Source organism: Triplophysa rosa, linkage group LG24 (assembly GCF_024868665.1).
Source record: "Triplophysa rosa linkage group LG24, Trosa_1v2, whole genome shotgun sequence".
NCBI lineage: Eukaryota > Metazoa > Chordata > Actinopteri > Cypriniformes > Nemacheilidae > Triplophysa > Triplophysa rosa.
The window spans coordinates 621544-649130 of NC_079913.1; the positions used below are offsets into that span (position 1 = coordinate 621544).

At 39.2% G+C, this 27587-nt stretch overlaps 1 protein-coding gene and 1 long non-coding RNA gene across 6 annotated transcripts in view; both read right to left on the reverse strand.

Moving 5' to 3' along the window:
* srgap1b (SLIT-ROBO Rho GTPase activating protein 1b) overlaps window positions 1-16537 on the reverse strand; it is a 27230-nt gene extending 10693 nt beyond the window's left edge. Inside the window, exons 1-6 of one of the 2 annotated variants that reach the window (XM_057323702.1) lie at window positions 16008-16537; window positions 7285-7480; window positions 5284-5446; window positions 4378-4440; window positions 3436-3615; window positions 1609-1737 (exon numbers count right to left, since the gene is read on the reverse strand). In XM_057323702.1, coding sequence (XP_057179685.1) covers window positions 1609-1737; window positions 3436-3615; window positions 4378-4440; window positions 5284-5446; window positions 7285-7480; window positions 16008-16068 — 792 coding nt within the window. In that variant the 5' untranslated portion in view covers window positions 16069-16537. The remainder of the gene's footprint in view (window positions 1-1608; window positions 1738-3435; window positions 3616-4377; window positions 4441-5283; window positions 5447-7284; window positions 7481-16007) is intronic. The other variant, XM_057323701.1, reaches the window with a different exon arrangement.
* Window positions 16538-17848: 1311 nt separating this feature from the next.
* The window catches only part of LOC130547545 (uncharacterized), a 31710-nt gene continuing 21971 nt past the window's right edge, over window positions 17849-27587 (reverse strand). For 2 of the 4 annotated variants that reach the window (XR_008961891.1, XR_008961893.1), the window contains exons 6-7: window positions 22455-24766; window positions 17849-20498 (exon numbers count right to left, since the gene is read on the reverse strand). This is a non-coding gene — a long non-coding RNA (uncharacterized LOC130547545). The remainder of the gene's footprint in view (window positions 20499-22454; window positions 24767-27587) is intronic. The other 2 variants (XR_008961894.1, XR_008961892.1) reach the window with 2 other exon arrangements.

A 27587-nucleotide genomic window follows, 5' to 3' on the forward strand; every position in this document is an offset into this window, starting at 1 on the left:
CATGGAACTGGATGCAATACTACAATGTGCAGCCTCTATCCCACAATCCAATCCGCTCCACAAATGAATGTAAGAAAAATTCATCTGAAACAATTTCAAATATCATGTTAATTTTATCGCCGTATTATATGATCATACTGACTAAATGTTTTAAACAAAAGAATGGAAGTAATTCCTAGTGAATGTAGTAGAATGTAATTTATAGTGGAGTGTATATGTAGTGAGGCATAATATTTAACAAAATATTTACTTTATTATATAGATTTGCTTTAATAAACAAATTATTTTAAATTTTAAAGCTGCAATCAATATATATATATAACAATGTTACTACAGAGAGAGGAATTATTTTGAATTGGCTAATTCTATTTATTTTATTATCAAATAAACAAGAATTAGCAATTAGTAAATAAATAGAATTGCAGCTTGCAGCATGGATTGCAGCTTTAAAATTTTAAATAATTAGTTATTAAAGCAAATTGTATATGTACATGTACGTGTATATGTCCGTGTATGTGTGTGTATATATACATATATACAGTATATATATATATGAAGAGTTTGGTTCCAAAATGAGAACTCTTCAGAAATCATGTTTTTTATTGTGCATTCCAATTAATATCAATCAAACTGCAGTTGGTTTGTTTTGATTTAAGCCATAACAACTCAAAAAATACAGCTAAGTAACACAATAAAACACTATTAAAACATGATGACATAATAAAAAACATAATTTTTGAAATATTTAAAAAAGGAGTTCTCATTTTGGAACCAAACTCTTCACACACGCACGCACGCACGCACACTTTGGTTGACTATCTCCGTGGGGACAGTCCATAGGCGTAATGTTTTTATACTGTACAAACTGTATATTCTATCCCCTAACCCTATCCCTAAACCTAAAGATCATAGAACACTTTTTGCATTTTTAGATTTGTAAAAAATATTGTTCTGAACAATTTATAAGCTTGTTTGCCCATAAGGACCTCAATTTTGGTCCCCACGGTGACACGAGTCCCCATGTGTTGGTGTGTATTCAGGTTCAGGTCCCCACCGGGATATACAAACATGAACACACACACGCACACACACACTCATACTGATTTGTTTATTTTAACCCAAAAAAATTTCAATATTGCAGATTTTACATTACAGAAGGATACAGACCACTTTGTAAGACGTCAAATACGTAAGATAACAAATATGCAAGATAACATATGTATGAAAAAGTAGTTGAAATTTAATTTAAGGAAAGGAAATATTGAAATACTGCACTATTTAAGTAATGTATATCTATCATGCAGTAGTATATACTGCGCAGTATGCAAGATTTTCCTTCCTGCAGTAACGGTGTCTGTTCTCGCTACTGTTTCAGAATGTGCTAATGTGTTTTTGTAATTACCGGCTTAATCTCTATTCCATCCTTGCAGTTACAGGGTGAGTTTGTGTCTAATTAAAAGCAGCGGAGGCTGCCCTAATTCATGATTATTAATCAGGACAATACTCCACTTCTGTGCACGCTGAAAAGCAAATAAATGCCAGCGCTACCCTCCATCGCGGGAGCAATTTCCTGCCGTCGATTAACAGCGATCCGAATCGGATACTCACGTCAATCAAATGCGATAGGTCCTTGATGTAATATTTAAACAGAGAGGCGTTGGTAGCCTCCAGGGTCAACAGATACTCGTTCCGAGCCTTCATGACCTTCAGTTTGTTCTCAGAGTACTTGGCTTGACGCTGGAGAGAAAGAAAGAAAGAAGACGGTTGAAGGAGAAAGTGTGGAGTACGAGCTGCATCTACATCAGGGCAGAAGATCACATGTTTTTATTGATTGACTATTGATGGGCTTCGCTTCTAATGTCAGTGTGCCAGCGCCATGAAGCTCGGCTACTGTATCTTGGTACCAATTGATTTGTAATCGCTCTTTTAATTAAAGTTCCTCGGCTGTGGTAAAACCCACAGTTATTTCAAAACAACATTATCGTTAAACCAAGAAAGAATCCTGTAATACAGGACCCTGAGCTCTCCAAAACCTGCCAATTCAAAATAATGTATCATCCATAATCTCGAAAAAAAGAATTGTATCATCATTCGTTCACCCTCATGTTGTTTAAAACCAGCATAAGACTTTTTATATAAGAAGATATTTTGAGAAATGTCTCCGTGGTTTTGTGTCCATACAATGGAAGTCAATGCGTGCCAGTGTTGTTTGGTTACCAACGTTCTTCAAAATATCTTTTGTGACACAGGTTTGGATGGCGTAAAATATTTTTTATTTTTATGTCCCTCTAACAATTTATTTGAATAAATTCTAACCAATGGCAAAAACTTTCAAATTCTGTCTATATTTTTATGTGCGCTTAAAGAAAACCGTTCCTGCAATGTCTTCTGCAGAAAAAAGGAAAAACAGTCACTGAACGCAGATGTTGCCCATCGGGATATTTTGGCTACCCTCTCTGTCAAATACAGTAACAATCGCTCATTCTAACCTCTCCTCCCCCATGTGTTATCAAAGAGAAATGGATGTACTACAAAACCGAAGTGAACACTCCGTCTGTCATGGGGGCATTTTACTGGAAAACAAATGTTCTGACGAGAGACTCAGACACACAGCTTGGGTCACACATTCACTGAGTGTCTGCTGTATCGTGGAGCTGTGTTTGCTGACCGTATTATACCAAAAACATAAATCACTTGCCGATAATGGCTACAAAATAGAGCTTCTTTCTTTCATAGACATATAGTTTCCATAAATATACTTTGTTCAATACTACATGCTGTGATTTTATGGAAAATAAGATTTTATTAGAAAATGTTTAAAAAGAGTTTTCAATAATGCATTACATCAAGCAAAGCTTCAGCTAGTTCCTACAAATTAAAACTTCACAGTCGACGTAAGAATGAAGCACAGAATAATTGAAGCATAACCAAAATTAAATGCAGCTTATTTTCAGGTTGGCTATGCTTAAAATGAAAATCATTCATTTATAAACAGACATTCTGAAATGCTTTGACAAGTGAACAGCTTTTCTTAAAGACAAATGAACATTTGCTCTGCATTTCTGAAACATGAACTACTATAGGCCCGGTTGTACAGACAGGATTTAGCTTAAGCCAGTTCAATGAGGATACTTAAGTCGCTTTAACAAAAATGTCTTCGTAAAAAACATTCCTGGCGTGCATCAAGGCAATGACGCTGGTAGATGAGAGACTGGGGCAAGCGATCAAACTTGCATCTTAGTCTGGGACTAGCCTTAAGCCATGTTTGTGAAACCAGGCAATAGTGCATTCAAAATCAAGGAACTGAATTGTACAAACATGGCAAGTCATGGATTTGACTCAAACGAAACACGAAAGATAAAAAGGTACCTTAAATGCACTGTGCAGCTTTGGATAAGTGTCTGCCGAATGCATAAATGCAATGTGTGAACCCACCTTCTCTTTCATCTTCTGTATCTTGCGGGCAGCGTTCCGTCGTTGGTGCCGATCCTCGGTACGCAGGCTGAAGACGGCCTCACCGCCCCGGCCATGTCGTTCACCCTGCCTTTCTGCCTCCTTTAGCTTATTCTCTGCACTCAGAGTCTCACTGTGATACATGTGATACGTCTTCATCACCTATAGGGGGCAGAGCAGCCACGAAACTACATTACCCATAATCCCCAAGCCAAACGACCCGTTTAAAACCCTTCATAAATGTCTTCCTGTAACTTTTGTTTTGAGAACACACCGGATTGTAAGTAAGTGCTCTTCATGTTAGCAGGAAGCTCGAGTGACACATCTAATGCGCTTGTGCCGTGTTTTTATTTTTATACAGTTTATTAATTCAAGAACTGGAAGCTTTTAAGATTTCAGTCTTGTCAGACAAGCTCACATTCAGGTCGGATATTCACAGCAGCACACAAAACTACAGTTACACCCTTTTAAAAAATTCTTGTTGACAAGAACATCACTGCTGGTCTCCAGCCCTGTTTTGGATGCCAGGCCGTACATGGGATGCTGGTGGCTGGTACTCCCTCCACTCCTTTTAACTGACCAGAACTTTCAGCCAGCAAAAAAAAAAAAAATCCTGGTAGACCAGCACCAAACCAGCAGTAACCAACAAGTGAAAATCCTATGCTGGTCGTGCCTACACAGCGAAGCTAGCAACACAAACACAAGCCATCACAAAGCAAAAAGAAAAGCAGAAATCCTAGAACAAGTAAATGACAGATTGATGAAAGAGATCGAGGGAAGAAAGATCCAGAGAGTGTTGATAATGGAGCGGGTGAATTACGTATTGATGGAATGATAAAACGAGAGAGAGAAACTCGCCACCGAAGTAAAAGGATGAAAAAGTCATCCAAAAGAGATTGAGTGGATGATGAGAGCGAAGCTCACCGTGTAGAGTTCATTCAGAATCTTCATCAGGTCTTCCTGCAGCTGGAAAATGATCTCTTTGCTCTGTAAGTCCCGAAATCACAAGAATGGACAGAAAGTAAGGTTAGGTCAAACTCATATCGACAGTGACGGAATTGCTGTACCACCTCGGTCAATTTTGAACAAAACGCATGGATCAAAATAAACAACTTTTTATCCCACCAATATACGTAAATACAGCACACACGTGCAGACACTAAGCCGACTAAGGCTTCTGTGATACAGAGAATAAATATATAAATGCATTTAATAAACAATTGTCAATAGGAAAGGTACTAAAATCTGAAGAACTCTTTCCATAAATATCCGTATTACGCTGGTACCGTGGCACAATGATGGTAACAACATTAAACTTTGATAAAATGGCCAAGGGACAGTTCATTTCTTTAAGTTGCCTCAGCTTTAGTAGTCGTCTAATGTGTTTTGTACTGCTGTTACTACATTAACTTCAGTGCTGTCCACTAGATTAACTTAGTGTTGCTGTGCGAAACAGTTATTCACTTTCTATAAATAAACCACCGCCGCGTTGGATTCTACAGACCCAGAGACCGCCTGTGAATAATAAATGGGGAATCCACGTGAAACTACACGCACATCCTTGTCTATTTTTATTTCATTCTTCATAAGGCTAGGGACTTTTATAAAATTGCCTCTCCTTGCTGATATTCTGGGGTCAAATTAAAAAGCACTTCATATGTGGTCCAGCAGAGAAATCTACACTTTGAATAACAAGTATTCATATGATAGTAAAGAGTATAAAAATGATCATATACTATCATGCAAGTTTTGTTTGTAAATACATGCGAGGACGTCACATTACAACACTGACAGGAAACAGGGTCCATGTTGACCTGCATGTGACCTCACCTTCTTAAGCAGACGCATGTTGTCCTCGCTGACGTGTGTGAAGCGTGTGATGACATTGTTGAGGTACAGGTCGCTGAGCGTGGCGTGGTCCTTACTCTCTCGCCTCACCTGGTTCAGAAGCAGGTACCAGCAGTTCACCGGCGACAGCAGGTTCTGGTCCTTCCTGTACCATAACACAACAAGAATGAACCGCTTTAGGATGTAAAATATATGCCTTTTTTATTTCAGTACAATCACTGAGTGGCCCCAGCACTTGCTATACATGTGGTTGTTTCTCTGCCTTTCTTCAAATCCACTAATAAACCATCTTGTTTTCTCACCTTGAGCTCATTTTGCCTTTGGTAAAGTTAGAAGATTTTCCTCTAAATCATCAGGATGCAAGGGAAATGTACTCCAGCCATCAAGATCTATATAAATCCAATCAGAGCTGAACACACTCAAGAGAGTCATCTCGAAATTTTCATAATAAATGACTCATTGCTTAATATCAACACACACTCCAGTGATTACAAGTTAATATTCTCGAAATCACACTCCACATACACGCTTTTTTATCATTACCTCATAATTTATCCACAAAATATTTAATTCATGCACATGGGCCAATAATACAGTGTACAACTCGGGAAAGAGCATCTTGTGTGTTTTAGTGGAGGCAAGAAAACCAGACCTTTGGTACGAAGGGTTCAACACTGTAAAATGTGCAGAATGTTATGCAAATATATGCCATTCCTTTTACACGTCACATTTCTTTATTTCCGACTTTTAAATCACAGGTTTGCAAAGCATTCAGCCTATGGAGTTTTCGGTTGTTGGTACACATTATCCATTTATTTTAGAGAGTAAATGTGTTTCGCACATTTAACCACCTGCAGAGGTGAGGTAAAAGACGCCATTTTGTTCCACTGACTTATTCTTTGATATTAGTAACGGCTGTGAAGACAATAGGAAGCCATTTTAGACCAAAGAGGAGAATTTCTCAGCAGCCAGTGACCAATAACGAAGCGCAGTGGGCATCCGATGGGACAGCCCCATGAGGACCAGCGCAGTAACGGTGCCCAGCATGAGGGGAAAACGCAACAGAGGAGAAACTGTGAAACTCTCTCTCTCTCTCTCTCTCTCTCTCTCTCTCGCTCACTTTCTCATCCCTCACCTCTTCATTTTCTCAGCAGAATGCTATCTGCATTAATGAGATGGCAAACACACAGATGCCTGCACACACACACACACACACACACACAATAAATACAGCAGACATACGCATCGCCTCTCCTCTGCCATCTCTGATTTTTCAGGCATGAAGCTGGGCATAGAGCATCATGGGTAAAATATTCCAGACGATGCCCTTGCCCACAAATCCAATACAAACCAAATCGAACAAAATCCAGATGGGCAATTTATTTGGAGGTGAGTGAAAGGAAATGTGTGTGGAAAATGATTTGAATCTCCGTCCTGAGAAAATGACTTTTCAATCATTCATGGGCATTTGAAAATGTTGCATGCCATGTGGACAAAAAGATGTCAGCCCGTTCGAGCGTGCTCTTGTGATTTTTCAGCCGGTGGAAAATGATGAAAGCTGCTCACTTCAAAACAGAAATGCATGGTGCGCTCTCATCAATAGTTTTTGTTTTAATGCAAAAATGATACATTTAGGGATGAAACACTTTTTTACCAATTCATATTCATTTTTTCAGTAGTCCAAGATTATTAGAAAAGGATTAAAACTTTAATTTTACAGAGATTTTAAAACAATTCTTGATCACGACATTTAAGAGAAACATCAAGACGCTGACAAAATGATTCATATAGAAACCTCAAAGACTTCATTTTGACTGTTCAGGGCCGGCACATCAAGTGTTTAAAAAATGTCCAGTATACACCCTGTATATTATTTCAAGATTATTTTGGGATCCTCTTGCAAGCTAAATAAAATCTCATCCTATTTATTTGAAACATCAAGTTGTTAAAAAGTTGTTTAAGATGTTTGACACATGCACTCACTTGTACTGCTGGTGGTCCTTGGTGCTGCGTGTCTTGGCCATGAAACGTTCTGCGAGCTTCTCCAGGTTGCGTGAATATTCGCTCTCGATCTCGGCCTTCTTCCTGAAGAAATCCTGCAGGTCCTGCAGGAGCTGAACTCTCATGTCCGTCTGTTGCTCCAGACATTTCTGCTGCTCCACTAACTGTGACCGTATCTCTGCTCACACAAACACACACATATATGACCAATTGCTAAAAGAATGACATATTTTTATGATGGATGACGTCATGCACTATAATGACATCACGTGGTGTGTTTTCGAGTGACCTGAACACAATGGGCCTCGTTCGTAAAACAGACCTACCCGAAAACTTTCCTACGGATTCACAAATACTTCGTAAACGTCAGTTTTCGTAGTAAAATGTGTGTATGTTAATGAGTTCCAATCATTCGTGAACAGGGCGCGTGCACGCTCATTCACAATTAGCATAATCCCGCCTATGAATTACTGCTACGCGAATTACGTATCTCGGAAGGCTGGAATCCTCTGGACGTCATTCTCTGGTTTGGCTACATTATATCGCATAAATGCAAAATAGACTAATAGGCTACATGCTTACCAATAAATTAATAAATTAATCTGTGTCCACCAAAGCCAGCTAAAATAATAATACCTGGTGCGAAAAACCAGCTGGTTGCGCCCGAGAACGCTTTGGAGGCACTGCGCATTATTCCGGAGATGCGTTGGTTGCTGTGGTTTACAATATCCACAACAGTTATAGCCTACTTGTTACTAGTATCTTATTTCGAACAATATTACTTAATATGAAAATGCAGTAACCATTAATATTAACTTCTCGACTGTTGTATATGATGGTTGGTCAATGTAGTGTTTGTCCCGCCTCTTCTCCACTGTGATTGGACGGCTGTGTAAAAAAGGACAGTGACGAGCAGCTCTGCGCGTTTTACCCAAAGTTAAAAAGTAAAAAAATGATAAAAGACAGGGCAAAAGAACTCGTGAAGTATTATTATGATACATAGTGCATCAAAACGCAGTGTCATCAGTTTGTCTAAAAGAATACAGAACGTTACGTGCGGTTTTACGCACTATTTACACGTGCTATGGAGCAGGTGTACATTTCTTTCGTACGAACATTTTCACGAATACAAAAATTTACGTCAGAACGACTTTGCGAACGATTTACACAAAAAATCGTTCTGCTCGTGTTTCATGAACGAGGCCCAATGTGGGCAGCGATGGGTGAAGTTGTGCTCTCTGAAGCAAAGGTTTTCTCCTAACAAGCCGTGCAAAAATTCTTCCTTAACAACACACTGGTTATCACACTCGCTGCCGTTGCCAAGACAACAGGTGGAGTGGAGTATCCCATGAGGATTATCGTGTGTGCGAGTGTGTGTTTAATGGGAAGGGGTATTATAGATTCTTTATCCTCTATCCTAGCTCTCATCGCCACTTCTTAAACGCATCCAAAACACTTTGTTCTGTATAACTCAGCGAGTCCATCACGATGACATGTTTCTTTTTTGTATGAACTGTCCCTTTAAATCCAGTGTTCCCCTTCACCAGTTCTCTCCTTTTCTCTCAGTTCTCCCTCACACGTTTCCCCCTCTCTCTCCACAGCCCAACTGTTTAATGTCACACTGCCTCTCTTACAGCAGCTCCAAATAACAGACGAGACAGCAGGCTTGGCATGAGCTCCGTGTGGGTGAGAGCGTGTGTAGGAGGGTGGGTGGGTCTGTGAGAACTGGGGACCTGAAACTACGTTTGTGCACGTGGTGTGTTTTGCATCAGTGATATTGGCACAGTGAGCAAGGTGACTCTTTTGATACAATAAGAAACACTGGAAATCCAGCTAAGAAACAGAAGGTCAAGTGAATTTGACACATGCTTTGTGTTTGTTAAAGGGACAGGACCACAAAAGATTGAACTAAAAAAAGAAGAAGGTATTAGTTTAAATATGATCGTTTAGTTTATGTAGATCAGTTTGCAGCACAGATGTCAAGGTTTTTTTTCCAGGGAACACACACAGTGAAACATACTGTATAACACTGGATTATAAAATCTTTAGATAAAAGCGAAATGCATACATTTAAAATATAGAGTTTAAAGGGACACTTCACCCAAAAATGAAAATTCTGTCATCCTTTATACTCACTCTCTAGTTGTTCCAAATCTGTTCAAATGTCTGATGAACACAGAGAAAGATATTTGAAAGAATGCCTGTAACCAAACAGTTCTTGGCCACCACAGACTACCATAGTAGGAAAAAGTACAATATTAGTAAAGTGCCCCAGAACTGTTTGCTTTCCTATTCTTCAAAATATCTTCTTTTTTGGGTGAACTGTTCCTTTAAGTAATATTTCTTTTTCATTGACAGATGTCGATATCTAGAGAGCATCTTTAGAGTATATGCACATACTGAATGTCTAAAAACTATTTGCACCCTTTAGAATTCAAAACATGTGAAACGACAGTAGTTGCTTAAATCTCTGCTTATATAAAAAACAAAAATTGTCAAATGTATTAAATAGAATTAAAAAGGAAATGCAATGTGCATTCATTTCACACAATATTTACTCAATTCCTTCCCTTAATAAAACAGCTTTCAGTTTACTTTCCTGCATAGCAGAAGTGTTTATATTTTTATCGTCCATGCTTGCTACACTGATCCTGCTTTGTTTTGGAACTATTTTCATTGGAATAAAAACAAAATTGCGCCTGAAGTTTCAGTAGTATTATTTAAATAAATGTTATATAACAGCGATATCACACTTAAAATGGTGTGAGACTGTATTATTGCTCGGCTGAAAAGCAGAAAATGTGCATGGTATTGACAAAGGCTGTTGGTGGCTTTCTGAACTGACACAAAGGCATGACACCACTTCTGTTAATTGGCCAATTGGGCAAAGACTAAAATCTCAAAATGGCCCAATTAAAGACGATTTAATTGGACTGGCTAATAAATATCTGTCCATCATCAGTACAGTTGTGGTTGACAGAGCGCTTCTGAAGAACATCTCTAGGGAGATGATTGCCTTCATATGGACTGCCAATGAGATCCACCCATTTATGCTAGTCGGACCAGACTTCAGCTAAACCATGCTCAAAATAACAAGAGAACTGAGTCCACAAAACAAGACAAGCATTGTCAATTACAACAACATAAAACAAACTGATGTGAATTAAAACCAGACCTGGTTCCGGTAAGCAAATGTAAATGTTCAGGTCGAATACAAATATACCATGACACATTCTTGGCTTTTATTTTAAATGTGCCGTTAATTGAAATCAGATTCAAAAGCATTTCAAAAGAGAATACGAACAGAACAGAAACTGTGGGATGCTCATTACAAAATTGAGATGCATTTTTGGTACCCCATCCTTCGATCATAATTCACTGTTATTTTTAGTTGTATGAAGTCTCTGTCTATGTCGTACATGACCTTTGAACTTGTGACCGTGGTGAGCATGTCTGATACCCTGCGGCATGCGCCCGACCCAGACTGTCTCCATGGCAACAAGGCTTCTGCTCAGCAACCTGAGAGCTCGAGGAGTGTGCCGGCATGCCGTATAGCAGCACGCACGCATACAACCGTGCACACACACGTTCACATGATCTAAGAAAGAAGGAAGTACAAACCACAACGGCACAAAAATACACACGTAACCGCCACAAACACAGAAACACAAAAATACTACCATTTGTTTCATCATAGGAGAAACTCACACGTCTTAATGCCCAAAAACCACATCAGCAATTTTTCTAAATGCTATTCTGGCCCATCCCATTTATTAAAAATCTGGCCCATCACCATCTATCTAAAGCAAATTAAATTCTTAAACTATTTTTGCGAAACTCCTCTATCCTTCACAGATTTTCCGCCATATTCTCATTAGACATTCAGAATCATAAGCTGCACTCCCAAGTTTGAAGGATCATGTGTCAAAATGTCCCAGCACAGCATGCTCGATTATGTGTGTGTGCGCGCGCGTGTTTTTCCTCACAGACTAATGCTCATCACAAGACACCGTCCGCATGTGCAGAACTCCATGGAAACCTCAGCAGATTTCCACTGAATTAGGCTGCCCATTATTCATAAAGTTCTCTTGCATGTCTATTATAGTAATTAAACCCTATGACTAATTGCATTTTCAAAGTTTTGTTTGCTTATACAAGACCATAAACACTGATATGAAGTGAAATGCTTAGTACAACACTCTTCAATATGTAACAAAATTATAGTTTGGAAATAAAAACTGAAGGTCAGAAACAAAGACATCTAAAAAAAGGTAAAAAATAAGATTGACAGAATGATATAATCAATAATAAGAATTAGATGATACTTTAGCCACTAATATAAGAAGCAATATTCTCAGTGCGTTTAAATCTACATCATTTATATTATGTTTCATGAACACCAATGACAAAGAAAGTTTGTATAAAAAGTATCAAGGAGAAGTCAAATTTAGAGGATTACTCAAGACATAACAAAATGTAAGCCAGCACTACAAGGACGGCAGAGACCAACTAAGTTAAATGTGAAATCACAAAACACGTATCAAGAATAAATAATGTCATTATGTCTCGCTTTGGAGAAAAATGAGATGATAATCTGAAAAACAAGAAAAATGACAACTTTCAATTGACACAATTGTGAAACAGTTGTGGTTAAAACACGACATGCAATGCAATTTTTAGGAGACAAGATATATAAGAGATGGCAGGAGGCGGGGCCGTAGTGACATCATACAGAAACGGAAGTCGTTTCAGAGGTGAAACCAAAAGACCAATTGATTATAAAAACAAAAATCATCCATAATGAACGAGTCACAATAAAACCAGCAGGGTCTCCTAAATTAATGAAGGATTTATTTTGACTTCCTGTTGGCTTTAAACCAGCAAGTAAAGTCAAGGACAGGCTTTAGCTTGGACCCATGATTCTTTACAGTAAGTACCGCAGTACATGTGGTCCACACGGCCTTAAACAGATTACAGGATCGATATCTATACTTGATTAAAGAGACTTACAAGACTTCCATTATAAATACATGCAGTGGGTGGCTGCAAAATCTGTCTAGTCGCATACTAGACATTCAGCCTTTACCAAAGTGCCTATTTGTTCACTGTCTATTCTCTAACAGAGGAAGTGAGGCCATGTGTTGTTTCCATTCATTATTTTGAAATATGACCAGGGCTAAGATGCAGATTCACGAGGACGGGACAAAACTGTACACACAGACACAATTACTTGCATTCACAAACTCCTTTAAGAACACACCCTTGTTGTCGACATCTGGTCCTTGTCCACCTCTCAGCATTTGCCATCATCTTACAACACAAAATACATGAAACCAAAGAGTTTCAATGTCAGTTTTCAAACATCGGATTTCCATATATAATGGCTTGTGTGAATTTATATCTTTATTTCATTAGGGACAGATTTAATATAGCATTATTAGACATATGGGATGTCTTTAAAGGTAAAAACACGATTTAAAGTAAATATCACTAAAAAACGAAACATTTTCTGTCAGGGTTAGCATCTTGGTCGACATTATTTATAATTAAATCTAATTTAAATTGGCTATATTTACAGGCAATACTGTATAACACGTTCCCATTTAAAGGTACAGTTCAACCAAAAATAAAAATGTTGTCTTCATTCATTCATCCTCGTGCTGTTCTAAACCTGTATATGACTTTATTCTGTGGAACACAAAGGAAGATATTTTGAGAAAGGTGGTTTTGTGTCCATACAATGGAAGCCAGTAAGGAGCAATAATGTTTGGTTACCAACATTCTTCTAAATATCTTCATTTGTGTTCTGTAGAAAAAAGAGGTTGTGGAGGTTTGGAATAACATGAGGTTGAATAAATGTTGAATGAATATTTGGGTGCACCATCCCTTTGAAAAGACAAATAAATATGAGCATGTGCACACAAAGCAGATTATGTCCATGTTATCGGTGTACTCCCACGCTGCATGTTTCACAAGTGTCTAAAGCTAGTACGCAGATAATCAAATGTCACATTCCTCTTAAAGGCACAGGACATCATTCTTACTCCTTCACATCAGATGCAAAGTACCCATCACCAGCAGGTACAGAAAGATGAAGATGACACGGAGGACATGTGGGAGACGAAATTTGCTCTCTTTTGAACAACCAATGACAACATTTCACTGATACATTCCACACATACCAGCCTGCCAAAGATGTTAGTCATTTCTTATTGAATGAGTGCCACATTGATGCAAGACTTTTTTATGTCAGGAGTCAGACAACAGTGGCTCCAGTATTCATGTTTTTGTTTATTTCACTCCGAATCTTTCACTTATCAGCTGTTAAACTTCAAGTTCTTTACATCAAGCTTTATCCCTCCCAAGAGCAGAACTATCTGTTCTTTCTAGGCACACGCTCCACCCCAAACACACAGCTCTCTGCACCGGCTCTGCCTTCCCATCCGTGGCGTGCTCACTGCTTCAGCAAAATCACTAAATAAATGCACCAAATACACATCTACTGAAAATGTCTGCAACCTGCAGCTGTAGCAAGAGAAAACACCTCTGGACCAACACTTTTCATAACCTGATAAAGAGCCAGCGAGTCCCTGGCGTGACCTATTTTATGTCATTCTGGAAAGCCTTTGAACGACTAGGAACCTGAGCGAAAAATGAAATGTCTTGTACGCATGTGGATCCCCAAGCAATAATTTTGAACCGTACTGTCACACCAGATGGAAGTACATGGTTTCTATGTGGTGCGATTATGTGTGTGTGCGCGTGCGTGTGTGTTGAGAGCATCCAGGATTGGATGGCAGCCAGAAATGCATCCCAACATCAAATCTCATGAGAGAATAAGTAGCAACAAGAACAGCATTATGGCAATGTCACATTGCGTTACATCTCATTGTATTCTTGCCTTTTACTTTGGTGAAACAGTTTTTAAAAGCACAGAATAAACATGCTCGTACACAATTACATTAAGGGTGGGGCTTACTGTTGTGTTCCTCAGCTTTTTATAATACAAGCTCCCCGTGCACCCCTCCGGCGCTAAAACAACCTTCTCATTTGAGTGCAGATTTTTGGCTGATCAAGCAAAAATGCGATTTTGAGTAATGCGCCCTAGCGTGCATGCGCGTTATGTTTTTCCACATTAAAATTGCTCTGAATCACCATCTGTACGTCGCTCTATTTGTGTGTGCGTGTGAGTTTGCAGGTAGAGTCAAGGTCATGTGCCTCTCTTTACTTCTAACTTCCTCCCTCGGCGGAAACCCTTTCCTGTTCGGACATTAAACTTGAGCACGTCCCTGAGAACGCTTTACAGGATTTTTTTGAGTCAAACCATTCAGGACGATTTATTTTTATCCAAAGCAACTTATATTACAGTCAACATATACCTTTTATTCGTGCATGCGTGTCCCCTAGGAATCAAACCCATGAATCCATAAATACATTTTGCCATCTTCAAGCAGCCATTTTACACACACACGCACACACGCACACACACCGATGAAAGGCATTTAAGTGTATGAAAGCCATTCGGAAAAGGGCACCTTCCCAATCACAAAGCAAACTAGTCCCGAATACATCAACAGAAGGCACAATGACAATTAAGCACACGGCGGTGTGATGCATGTCTGAATGGCAGTGTGTGCATGTGTGTAACCACAGAGAATAGCGACGCTATCCCTTATGACCATGAATCACTCAATCTGTCTCAAACCATCCTTGGTCACAGTACTGTATGCCACACACACGGCCGTACGTGCGGTCCATACTAAACAGCACTGCTGCGGCAGGAGGATTCCCTGATCATGCTCCCTGACACACACACAGATACCCATCGCTTTCCCATTGGACATTCACACACAGGCTGGTGGTCGAGTATCCATGGAAACATGTACAATGCAGCAAGAGCCTGTTGCCAGTATTGTTGGGAAAAAGGAGCAGAGTAACCAAGAGTACATGTGCACCTCGAATTCCCAACCCATCCCATCTCAAACCACAAGCACTAAAGCAGTGGCCCAAATACTACACCAATCTATCAACATCCCATAAAGGTTCATGCTTTGAGTTGCCTAGAGACCACCCTCACCTCCACCACCATTGGCCAATAGTAGCTGAGACTGCAACTCTAGCCTCCCCACACTTAAAAACCAGCATTAATGTGTGGAAATGAGCTATTGGTAATGCAACCATTTATTTTCCGAAATGAATATTGTACACTTAGTGTTGTCTAGGTGAGCTGCACACCTTCGCCTGACTACAGCTCGAGCGCGGGAGACAGGGGTTGCCATGCAGGTTACTGTGGAGCCTGCTCGCTGCCGCGCGCGCCCCGTTCCATTTCATCGATTAAACAACGTTAAACGAGCGCGCGCGCGCAAACAGACGCCCTGCTGGAAGGGCAAACAAACGATAACAGGGCGTATTACATATTAGTGTTTATTAACTTAATTAAATTAGGGGAATTAAATATATTCAATTAAAAATGTTAAATGCATTTTGGTAATTCAGTGTCTTGAGCATATTGATACAAATGCTTTGTGGAACGCATTAAACACAGACTGCAACAATGTGACTGAAAATATACTCATAAATATGATTAAATAACACGTACTATTATTATTGTGGTTTATAGTGTAAGTAAATGCATGCACGAGTATCAGATGCATATGAGAGCCAGTCTCCAGGTAGCGGTCAGGTGTGAGAGAGTATTTTCTTACCTTTCACTTGGCTCTCATACTCGGTAATGATTTCCTTTTCCTTCTTGCTCTTCGCCGACATGACGAGCAGGTGTAGTTCAGATTTCTGTCCGCTTCTGACTGAAACCTCTCCGCTTTTCCGAGACACGTCCCTACTGTGACCGATGCGTCATTTCTAACCACAGGTTCCGTGCGTGAACCGTTCCGTGCGTGATCCGCTACAACGGGAAAGTGTAGTCCATAAAGCAATGCAATGACAAACCATTCAGATCAATGCTTTTTTTAAGACCCGCACCCGGAAAGGTCCGTAAAAGGTACGGGGAGATTCAAGGAAACATCCACAGCACGTGAAGCACAGGGGCGCGTCGCGCTTTGGATGATTGGAGATTTAAGTCAATACTACAACACATCAATATGATGCACAGGTTGTGTGCGCGCACAGTAAACAAGATGCACACGGGCTGTAACTCATGCGGTATTTAATATATGGTGGGATTTGGCATGCACAAAATCTCTCTTGGGTGGGTGTGTGAGTGAGCGCTTTTCTCCAGTGCGCGCTCTCCACGCTTCTGTCAATAGGTGGGCGGGTTGGGGCGTGCATGTGTGTAAAACACAAAATTGACAAACCCTCCAGCCCTGTTGTTACGTCATGCTCTCACGCTATTTTGGGAAGCCACTAGATTAAATGGTTAACAATTAGGGTTGATTGGTTAATTGGTGGCGGTTAGTGAAAACAGAAAACAAGGTGCCAAAAGAGTAACGTGACGCACGTGTTGATATAGGCTGATGATCTTAAACTGTGAACATCTCAAACATAGATTTGTCGAACTTTAAAAAGAAAAATACAAATAAGCATCAATTTTATAGTAGGTAGTGCTAAAAATATAACGGTCCAGGCAACGAATGAATGACATTCCCAGCTAACACAGTTACGTTGTGACGACGTACCTGTGGCCGGTTGCACCAGCTGTGCGTTACAACATAGCCTAGTTTTGACTTAAATGGGCACTAATGTACAACTTACGCACTACTAAATTTGTTTGAGTTGCACCATTCAACTTAGTTGAAGCGTAACGTTACGTATAAACTATTTACGGAAGCCTCCCGTCAGGAGTAACTGTATAGGAATAAAATAGCAGACTAACCGAATAAGCTCTTGTTTCACTCGACATTCTTCAATGCTTTACACATATGATAATGCTGACATTTACAGTCACTTGCCTTTTAAAATAGAGAACATTATGTGATGACGTTCCACAATTAGCGGTCCTAGCGCGCCCCCGATATCTGCACGTAAAAATTAAATCATCTTTTTATTTCATTGGCGGTTGGCAGTAAAATGAAATCACCCATATTACATGTAGTTTATTATTATTTTATTGGGCTGTATTGTTTTATTAAGCATTTGTTTATTAATCTTGTTTAATTTTAAATGTTTAATAAAATACCTATTATGATATTCATTCCAGCGACGTAACTTTGCGATTCCCATATTCGTCGTGACGACCTAACATTGGACGTTGTTGGGACTGGTGATTACCTCCTGAAGACATACCTGAAACGTACCATATTCGTCGCAGCGACGTACCAAATAACGTTTCTGGGACGTGATGAGCACGTCCTAACCACCAAACAGGCACGTTATTAAAATCGTTTTTTATTTAATTTAAACAATTACCATCCTTCACATGGAGGATTAAATTAATTTGTGATTTAATCTGTGCGTTAAAGATTCAATTTTATGCACAATTGGAGTAATTCTCGATTAATAAAACTCAACACAGCACTGTCTGTACGTCACAATAAGGAATTTTATTTATACTACATGACATAATCAAAGACTTCAACACAATATAGAGGATTTAAAGCAGATATTTATTGACAGAGATGAATAAACATATGTTTAAGATTAACAGTATATTCTTGTTTTACCACATAAATTTAGCAGGTTGTCAGTTTTTAGAAACAACAATCAAAAGTTTCTTTAGTCACACTCACAAACATCAGGGTCCGTTCATTTAAACGCGCCAAATCGATCGAAAATCACAAAAAATGTGCGTCACTCTCAAATCTGTAAGGTTTAAAGTAAAGAAAGAATATTATTAAACCGCTAAAGTAATATCAGGCAGTGAGGTAAAACGAAATGACCGTTAACGTTTAAATGATGCGAACGCGCGTCTCTTTGCAGATCAGAGAAGGCGCGTGCGCGCACATATCAGACGCGCGCACTAAATAAATAGAAACGCAGTTTTAATTGTGGTATCGAATTAACTGTTTAATAGCTGTCAGAAGTCGGATTTATAGCATTCGTCTTGACATTATAAGAGATTTTACTCTGATCATAAATTTTCCATCCAATAACAATAAATAGAAATGACCAAATTCATTAATCAAATGACCAGTGTCCAGGTTATCTGAAGACCAGTACATCACGTCGCTACAACGTTCTCCATGGGATTAATTCACAATGTTATTTGAGGACGTGGCTAGAACGTTTCTGGAACGTAAGCAAACATTCTTAGAAATGGAACGTTGCCAAGACGTCCTCAGAACGTGCACAAAGTAATGTCACGGTGACCAAATGAAGTCGAGCTGGCTACGTCGTCAGAACGTACTGTGTTAGCTGGGTTCATGCCTATTGACAAATATTTTTACAGTTAGCAAACCTCTTTACATTTTGCAATACCACCACGACCATTTAAAAGGTCACAGTTTTTGTATCCAAATTTCTTTTTCTTATTTCTGTACTGTTTTTTATTCTGCAAGGCTGCTTTTCAAATGCAAATTATAATTTAATTGATTACTGGATAAGCATATGGCAGCAGTTGCCATGTTAAAGAAAAGCAATAAGAAAAGAAAACCACATTATGAATGAACTACAAAACCTAACCGTTTCACGCCAATTAAATGTAACCTTTCAGGTGGATGGAAACACCCAATAGTTTTGGAAAGTGCCGTTCTGCCCTCTACTGGGATAATTGTGTAACTACACTAAATCAACTTTCTCTTCGACAAGCGGTATAAACGTTCGCTCGCACCAAACAGGATAATATCACGCTGCGCCAGCAGGGGGGGATAGAGAATAGAAAACCAGCAGGTGGACTAATTGCTGTAACACTGATATGAGATCAGTTTACAGAATAAACTGTGCGTGTCCGCAAGGGGGGAAGTCGGGCACTGAATCACAGCAAGGTACAATTATAAAGTCTAATTGAAATGCCAATTGGAATGACTGTTATTCGTCATGAATTTTCGTTTTAATTGGATTACTTTGTCTGGTCAGGATGGCAGGATCCTTTCCAAACACAATTATTTCAAACCAACACACAGTAAAGCAAGTACTAACATAATGAATAAATATGTTATAATTTGAATATTGTTTCTCTAATTTAGAACAAAAACAAAGAGACTTAGTAACGAGGATGCATTTAACATTTTGTTTTAATTTGCATTTAACAATAATTATAGCACACAAAGCAGAACTCTCTCTCTCTCTCTCTCTCATTATTGTTGAACACATATCAGCAGATGTCATGACTTCAGTTACGACTGTTCAGTATGTCTCTGTTATGGGTTACGAGGTTGTAAAGCTTGTCATGTGACACTGATAAATTGAACAGCCTATGCAAACTTATCTTTACATAGTTATGAATCAATTAAGATTATTTTACGTTACCAAGGTAGGAAACTTTATACAGCACACACACATAAACCATTGCAATTCAGGAAATGTGTATTGACTCTAATCACTAAGCACACCCAAACTCTGGTAATGCATTTACAAACACTTAAATGTATTTTTAGACATCAGAGGTTGTTTTGGGTGATTTAATGGATGCTGTATCACGTGTCTACAGTAATTCTCATTTGTAATCTTTTCTCTTGGGTATCATACACTCATTTCTACATAAACAGGACACAAATGGTCCTCTGGGCACTTCCATAACCCCCCACTGAACTGCTGACTGCAGAAGTAATGTCTATGCTCAGTGAGTGATGATGAAGCATCTGAGCTATTGGTTTAGTGTGTGAACGTATATATTTATGTCTGCTTTCATTTAGTCATCAATCAAAGCCAAGCAGAACATTTGTTCTCAGCACTGCTGAAGTCCTTGTGTAGGTTTAGCGTGTAGTTCACATCTTCTCCCATTTTCTGCAACAAATACTGAGGAAAAACCTATTGCATTAGGTCCTTTAAACTCTGGAAAAAATCATGCAAAATGTGAAACCAAACAACCCACTTACTTTGTACAGCAGTAAAAGCATAAAGAACTTGCAGTTCAGTGCAAATTATAATTCAAAATAAATTGAATCAGATTGCATTCAGAAAATCTGAAGGAGATCTGAACGTTTTACTAACAACACAAATTGAATGGCATAATATATAAAATTTTTTCAGAGAATGTATTGTTGCAAATGTTTGCAAATCTAGGAAAATGTAATGATGTTTATGCTTACAAGAAGCAAAAGTAATTTCCCAAAGGATGAAAAACCTGACTCGGGCTAAAATCTCTGAAAACAAGACAAAAACACACAAAAGGGATTAAAAAAGATTAAATTTCATTAATGAATAAACTTCTTCAGAATTGGCAGGACACATTGTTGGTTTTCAAGTAAAAGAAGGAAACGTGCGTAAAATTTGACAGCTGTAGTCAGGGGCAGATTCTTAGTAAAAATCTTTCAGTTCCATAAAAGAAAGTCATACAGTTTACAACAACTGCCTTTAAAGGAGCAATGTGGAGATTTTAGCTGCATCTAGTGGTGAGGTTGAGAATTGCAACTGACGGCTTACTGCCCCCTCCCCTTCGAAGCGCTACGGTGGCTGACACAGGACTAAGATGTCACGTTTTCACTTCTGTGCTGAAGGAGATAATGCATTTGTAGAGCAGTTTGTCCATTTAGGGCTTCTGTAGAAACAACGTGACGAATTCCATGTAGATAGAAATAGCTCATTCTGAAATAGTAAAAACATAACGCATCATTATGTACACATATGTGTATTGCATTTCCGTCAATAGATCCTATACAAAAAATGACACACTGGCCCTTTAAAGTACCCTGGTGGAGACCTATAACTGAGTCTCCATGGGATCGGTTCTCTGTTTATTGTATAGTTTCTTGCTAAAGCTTTTCTTCCAACACACAAAAGACTTTCAACGTAAACACATTTCCTTATTTGGTCATGGGAAAGACAACATTAGCATGTAGTCATTACACAGCTCTCATCACAGTGAGGACAAACACGGGTTACAGTAAATACGGTACTGGATGTACAGTACGGCGTGTCCAGCAATACATTCTCTTCCCTATACAATTGTCTTCTCTTAGATGTTCTTATCCAATACAATAATCTGCTAATGATGATCATGTCGCAGCTGTGTACGAGTTATCGCCAAGTGTTAAAGTGATAAAAACAGGCGATGTGACAATTTCTTAAAGACCGGATGCACAATTAAACGAGCGTAACGCATATTGTGACAGAACTGGATTAAACCTAAAAGTAGGTTATAAGTAGGCAATAGCTGCAAGGGATGCGGTCCTTTAAAAGCCGTCTCGCCAGACCGTCTACTGGAAAGGCTATTCAGGTCACTTAAGCGCTGTATTTGATGTTTCCTGTAGTTATTACCCCGGCGGATCAAACCGGCAGCTCTGCATTCACTTGCATGAGATCTCCATCCATGTCATCCTCTGACCTCTGTGACTCGCGAAAGTCACGTTGGGCTTTTCTTTCCATGCCATCATTCTGTGTGCAGCTCGAGCCCCGGGTCAGAGTATAAAGGAGATTCACATCACCATCCCTGACTAGCAGTGTCCCTCCCTTCCCTTCTTTCACCCACACGACCATTTCCTGCTATGTAACCTCATTAACTACATCCCTCATCCTGGTGGCCTGATCAGAACTAGAGCCCATGGCCCTCGATCTCTGCTGCCATGACGACAGGCTCGGAAATCCTGCGTGGCTCAGCAGGAAGGGGCCCGAGACCCGAGTGTGGCGAGAATGTGAATGCGTCTGACATGTTCCTGTCACATTTTCAAGATGTTTTAGGTCTTAAAGGTCCAGTGTGTCATTTTTTGGAGGATCTATTGACAAAACTGCTATATAATACACATAACTGTGTGTTCAGAGGTGTATAAAGACCTTAAATAATGAAGCCTTATGTTTTTACTACCTTAGAATGAGCTATTATGAGCTTACATGGAATTCGTCATGTTGTTTCTACAGAAGCTCTAAACGGTTTCGTAAATATCTCCTTCGGCAAAGAAGCGCAAACGTGACGACATCTTGGTGCTGTGTCAGTCACCGTAGTGCTTCTATTGGCGGGCTGAAGTGAGCCATTGGTTGCAATTTGCAACTTCACCACTAGATGCTGCTAAATTTCTTACCCTTTCCCTGTAAAGTACATTTACATATAGAAACACAATTGACTTTAACACAGCCTTACGCATCGTGTAAGTGAATTGACATACCCGTGTAGGAGACTGGAGCAAGGGAAATTCTGCATGATTTGTATCTTGAAGGTCTGGAGTGTTTCAGACTGTCTGTGACCTGTTGGGTCAAAACGACAAGGGTCAGAGCTCATTCACGCCACGGCCTGCTTGTCTGACATGGGGAAGGCCTCCCGTGTCATGTTTCATTTGTTTAATCCTGAACCTATCGACCACAAACCCTAATCTTGCATTATGTATTTAAATAAGTGAATGAATATACATTTGGCTGGTTTAAATCTTTTTTTAGCTATTCCTTGAATGGACAAATCGTTCCCTCACTACAAATTGTAAGCTAGCACTGAAATTTAACCCAAGGTGTGCATTCCTTGACAACACAAGTGACAGAATAAATTACTGAAAGACATTTTGGAGACCAAAAGAAAAGCTAAAAACAAACATTGAAAGTGATGTGATGGAAGTGACAGAAATGAAATGAGCAGACAGCCATGGAGAGAACACATCTGTCTTTCCTCACAACAAACCCTGGATTCAACACTTTGCTACGTGTACTTGTTAAGTCTTTTGAGAAAGAAAGTATATATTTAGGGGGGTGGGTTGTCTTTTTAAACATGAACTGAACACAATTAAGTTGCATATGAATTTATCTCCGTGCATGAACGGGACACGAATGAAATAGCCGCTTTTTATGATGGAAGCCAAAAGATAAAGAAAATGAATTATGCACTTGTCAAGCAAGCGCCGAGGTATCAGTATCTGTCCTTTCTTCTCTATTTCACTCGAACACACAAATGACACGTCGCCCAGATGTTGACAGAAGAATACCTCAACCCCCCTTGTTCTTATGAAAGCCTTCCATCAGTGCATCCCGCCACGTTCTGTGTGCTTTCAATCCCATTGTTTTCAGAGCCATCCAATGATAGAGAAAGTGGTATTTAAACAGTGATGCACGCTGGGATAGGGCGCCCTATATAGGCCTAGAGACGAGGTTGTGGGGAATGTCAGATTCATTAAAGCGGCGATGCTTTGTGGTCAACCATCCGAGCAATTTCCTGTTTGTGTCAATTTTTATAATAGAGCATGTGCAGACACATACCGTAGATTAGTATCACGCTAGGCCAGGGCATATATGTCCTATCGCTACATATAGAAATACGAGCGGTTTAGTGTACAGTTGGCGGAAATAAACACTAAACATGCTTTTGTGTGTGACTGTGTGGATAAGGGGCTGTTTGCATTACGACAGTCACTACAGACGACCTGTGAGGGTAAGCTTATAGTAGGGGCCAAAAGTGATGTCCGATCTACACTGTAAAAAAACTCCTGAAAAAATGCTGTTTTCCAGCAGAAAACGTAAAATTACAGTTTGTAACGTAAAATGACATGTTTTTTGTTGTAAATTCATGATTTTTTTTGTCATTTGATGTATTTTTAACGTATTTTCAAAATTACACTGTGAACAAATCCTGTAAAAAAATCAAGCAGATGGGGCGCCAGTAAAAATGGTTAACTAACCATTTTTCCTGTAATTTGAAGATTTTTTTTACAGTTTTTTACATTATATGTGAAAAATCTGTAAAGAATAACAGTACATTTCTGTAAATGTACAGCTGTTTTACAGTGTAGGAAAACTGATGTCTTTGTCCTTTATTTAGAAAACACATTATTGGAGATTTATTTAGCATGCATGTTGTGTAAGGCGGGTGATTGTAGTGTAAACTGAAGCTCAGCTTTGAGAAGAATTTAAGAAGGCAAAGAAAATTACTTACAGCAAAAGCTTATTTAGTCAGGATAGTGACGGTATACAAAAACATTTTTGTTTACATTGTTGTTAATGTATGCCTAACTTTCAATTTGTGTAATGTGCGCGTTTTAGTTTTTTATGCATATTTTGCATAAAATAAAACATGTATTTCATTATATGATGTAGTTTTCTTTTTTGCTTAATTATTTTGTTTTGTCTTTTTTAAACCTTATTCTTAGATTTGAACGGTTTCTTTGAACATATAAGGTCAGAAGTATTCTGAAAATGTCTCCTTTACTATATAAACCTTTTACTACATACTTTTTGCCATTAGTGTGCACTAACAACACACACATACACGTCTGTGAAAAGAAAAGAAAAAGACTTACTTCAGTGCTGATGAAAGCATGTAAAATGATTTGTCTACAATGTTTGTTTGTGAAATTAGATGCCTGTGAGGCATAAAACGGAGAGAGCTCTGATTGGTGGGAGAGACCTGGATGAGATTTCAGAACATCACGCTGTGATGGAGACAGTCTGAACATTCATTTGCCCTTTGTAGAGAATGCCAAAGTATAAAACTTTTTACCTAAAAAAAGACAATATGGGGAGACATGAATTAGCAATTGTAATATATTTAAGACAAGGCATGACAAGGCATGAGAAGAGAATAGGAGAGCACAGACAAAAGTGAAAAGAAGACAACAGAGGGGAAGAGAACATAACATAAAAGACACAATACGGAACCCAGTAAACATCCAATGTGACCTTAACTATTTAGAATACTTCTGAAAATGAGACAAAACAATGAGAAGGGGCCACTCTCAAATATCACGCGTCTCTTGGAACACATATTTTTGACAGATGTCCCCCTTCTCTCCGTGTGCCGTCCCACAAATATTCCCTGAAAAATAGCTCCTAAACACGAGCCGTCATTTCACTCCAAGTGCTCTTGATCACAGCAATATGGAGCGTAAAGAAACAGCCCATGTGCCGAACAAAGCATGCGTACGAGCCCGTGGAGACACAATAAACCAGGAATCTCCAAATGGTTGCGAAATCTGTCTGTCTGTACCTTTCAATCTGGAAACGCTTACGGCTAAATGAAGCTTTCTGCTTCTTGAACAAACCTGCCATGGATCTGTCGTCTCTGAATCTTCAGACATGCATATACTCAGGTATGATGGAGCAGGATGCTGTCAGCAGTGTTTCTCAGTATATTTCAAACACTGGAGTGAGCCTGAGGCAGGGGCGGAGTGGGACTTCAAATCGGCCCTGGCATTCTTGACCGAGAGCGGCCTCAGACCGGCCCAACAGGAATCTTCCAGATTCTCTCGATTAGCCAATCCGGGCTTGGCCTGAAGAGTTTCCTGAAAAAGTTTAGCCGCCTGATGAACTACTAAGAGCAAGAGTTTTATCTGTCACAGTGATCACGGTCCACTTTTGATCCCAGATCAGCTTTTATCGCCGTATTGATTTACACTGCGAGCAAACGTTTCAGATAATAACAAAGATAATAACTGCGGTGAGAGACACAATACTAAGTAACATCATGACTTCTAATCAACAATCATTCTGGTCTTCATATGGCTCTAGAATGCGTGAACAAAATCACCTTTTCCCTAAAAGGCATCGGAGCGTAAGGTTTGGCGTGTGCCGCGGACCACCCTGTGAAAACCCCAGAGCTTTGTCTTTGTGGCGTGCTGCTTTCAGAAGAAACAGCTCTGGTTTCAGGAGTTCTGTACAGACTAAACAACATCGATACATTGAGGGCCGAGCTCTTAAAAATGAAAGCAAAACCAGCTTTGATGCCTGCTGCCTTTTGAGAACCTTTTGAAAATCAACAAGGATGTTTTTGTTTTATAATTCTTTGGCTACATTTGTTTATTAAATCCATTCATTGTGCATTAAGTTCAAATGACTTGCACAGCAAAATTAGACAACTGTTTGTTGATCGTCAATCTTATTCATAATCTAAATGTATTATGGTTTATGCTTAAAACAATGAGAACAGTCTGCGGTTGGAAAAGACAAATTACTCTCATCTCTTATTGTTTAATTATACTATACTGTCCCACAGTAGTTTTACGCACTTTTTCTTTTCAGGTAATTCATCTTGTTTTAAAGACATGTTAACATATCAAATATATACCGATATAGATATAGAGAGGTTCTGAAAAACATGAGGGCATCTTTCTTAAGACTGCTGGCAACGGATAGTTTGATACATGATTTTATCCGTTCATGTGCGAGGAGAAAGTTCCCTTCATAAACTGGCGCTATTTTCAGTGGGTGCACGTGACTGTTTGGAAGTGGGACAGATGAGTGTGAACAGCTACACGTCTACAAGCTTGTTGTCATGTGTGTGAGATGTCGGGCTTGGCAGTCTGGTCACATCATTGCTATCAAAGCTGTTCCTGCCCCGAGGAACCAGTAATGACAGCACGGAAGACACGAGTCCCAATGACCATCAACCAACTGACTGATAAAAACATTGACCATTCATTGCAAAGCTACTGAGGGGAGAGAGAGAGAGAGAGGGAGAGAGGGAGAGAGGGAGAGAGGGAGGGGGGAGAGAGGGAGGGGGGGAGAGCAATAGGTAATCTGGGATAGGTTCTGGTCTGTGAATGTCAAGCCTGTCTAATAAAATCGGGATCAGAAAGGTGGATCAGCTCACACAAAAGCCCACAGAATCTCCAATATGTCTATTAACAGACCATTAGCTCTACTATACTATATTTGGCTGGTCTTGTGAATGGATGCATTGGTGCATACGGATTTACGTTCTCTGGCTATATACAGAAGAGACAGATATATATATACATAGACATTTTGTTTTATAAATGTAATTAATTCTTAACAGTGCCATGGGATCAATTGTCATGATATAAACCAGAGGCAGCACGTTCTAAACAAATCTCCTGTTTGACAGCACTGATGATCCCTTCATAAAAACAGACACGGTCACAGCGGAAAAAATCAAACAAAAGTCACGTTAAATGCATGTGCAAGTGCAAGATTGAAAGACAGTTTAATACTGTATATACAATTACATATGAAAATATTTGTAATATTTTAGTGAAGAAACATTCAATTGAAAACTGTTCAACGTAATTAAACTTGAACAAAGCATGTAATTATTTTTTTAAGGCTAAAGATTCACAAAATAAAATCTGCAAGATTATGTGTGTTGTACACAATGTTGTCTATGGGAAACAAACCTATTTTTTGCACTTTGCAAGCACATAATGCATAACGATGGCAAAGAAAATCTTGCTCAACGATTTCTATTTTAACAAGCGTCACAGTAATTATTGTTATGCAGAATTGCTTCCATGTGTCTGTTACCTAGAGCACGCATGGATACGAGTGAATGCAGAATACATCAGATCATATTATAGAATATGCTA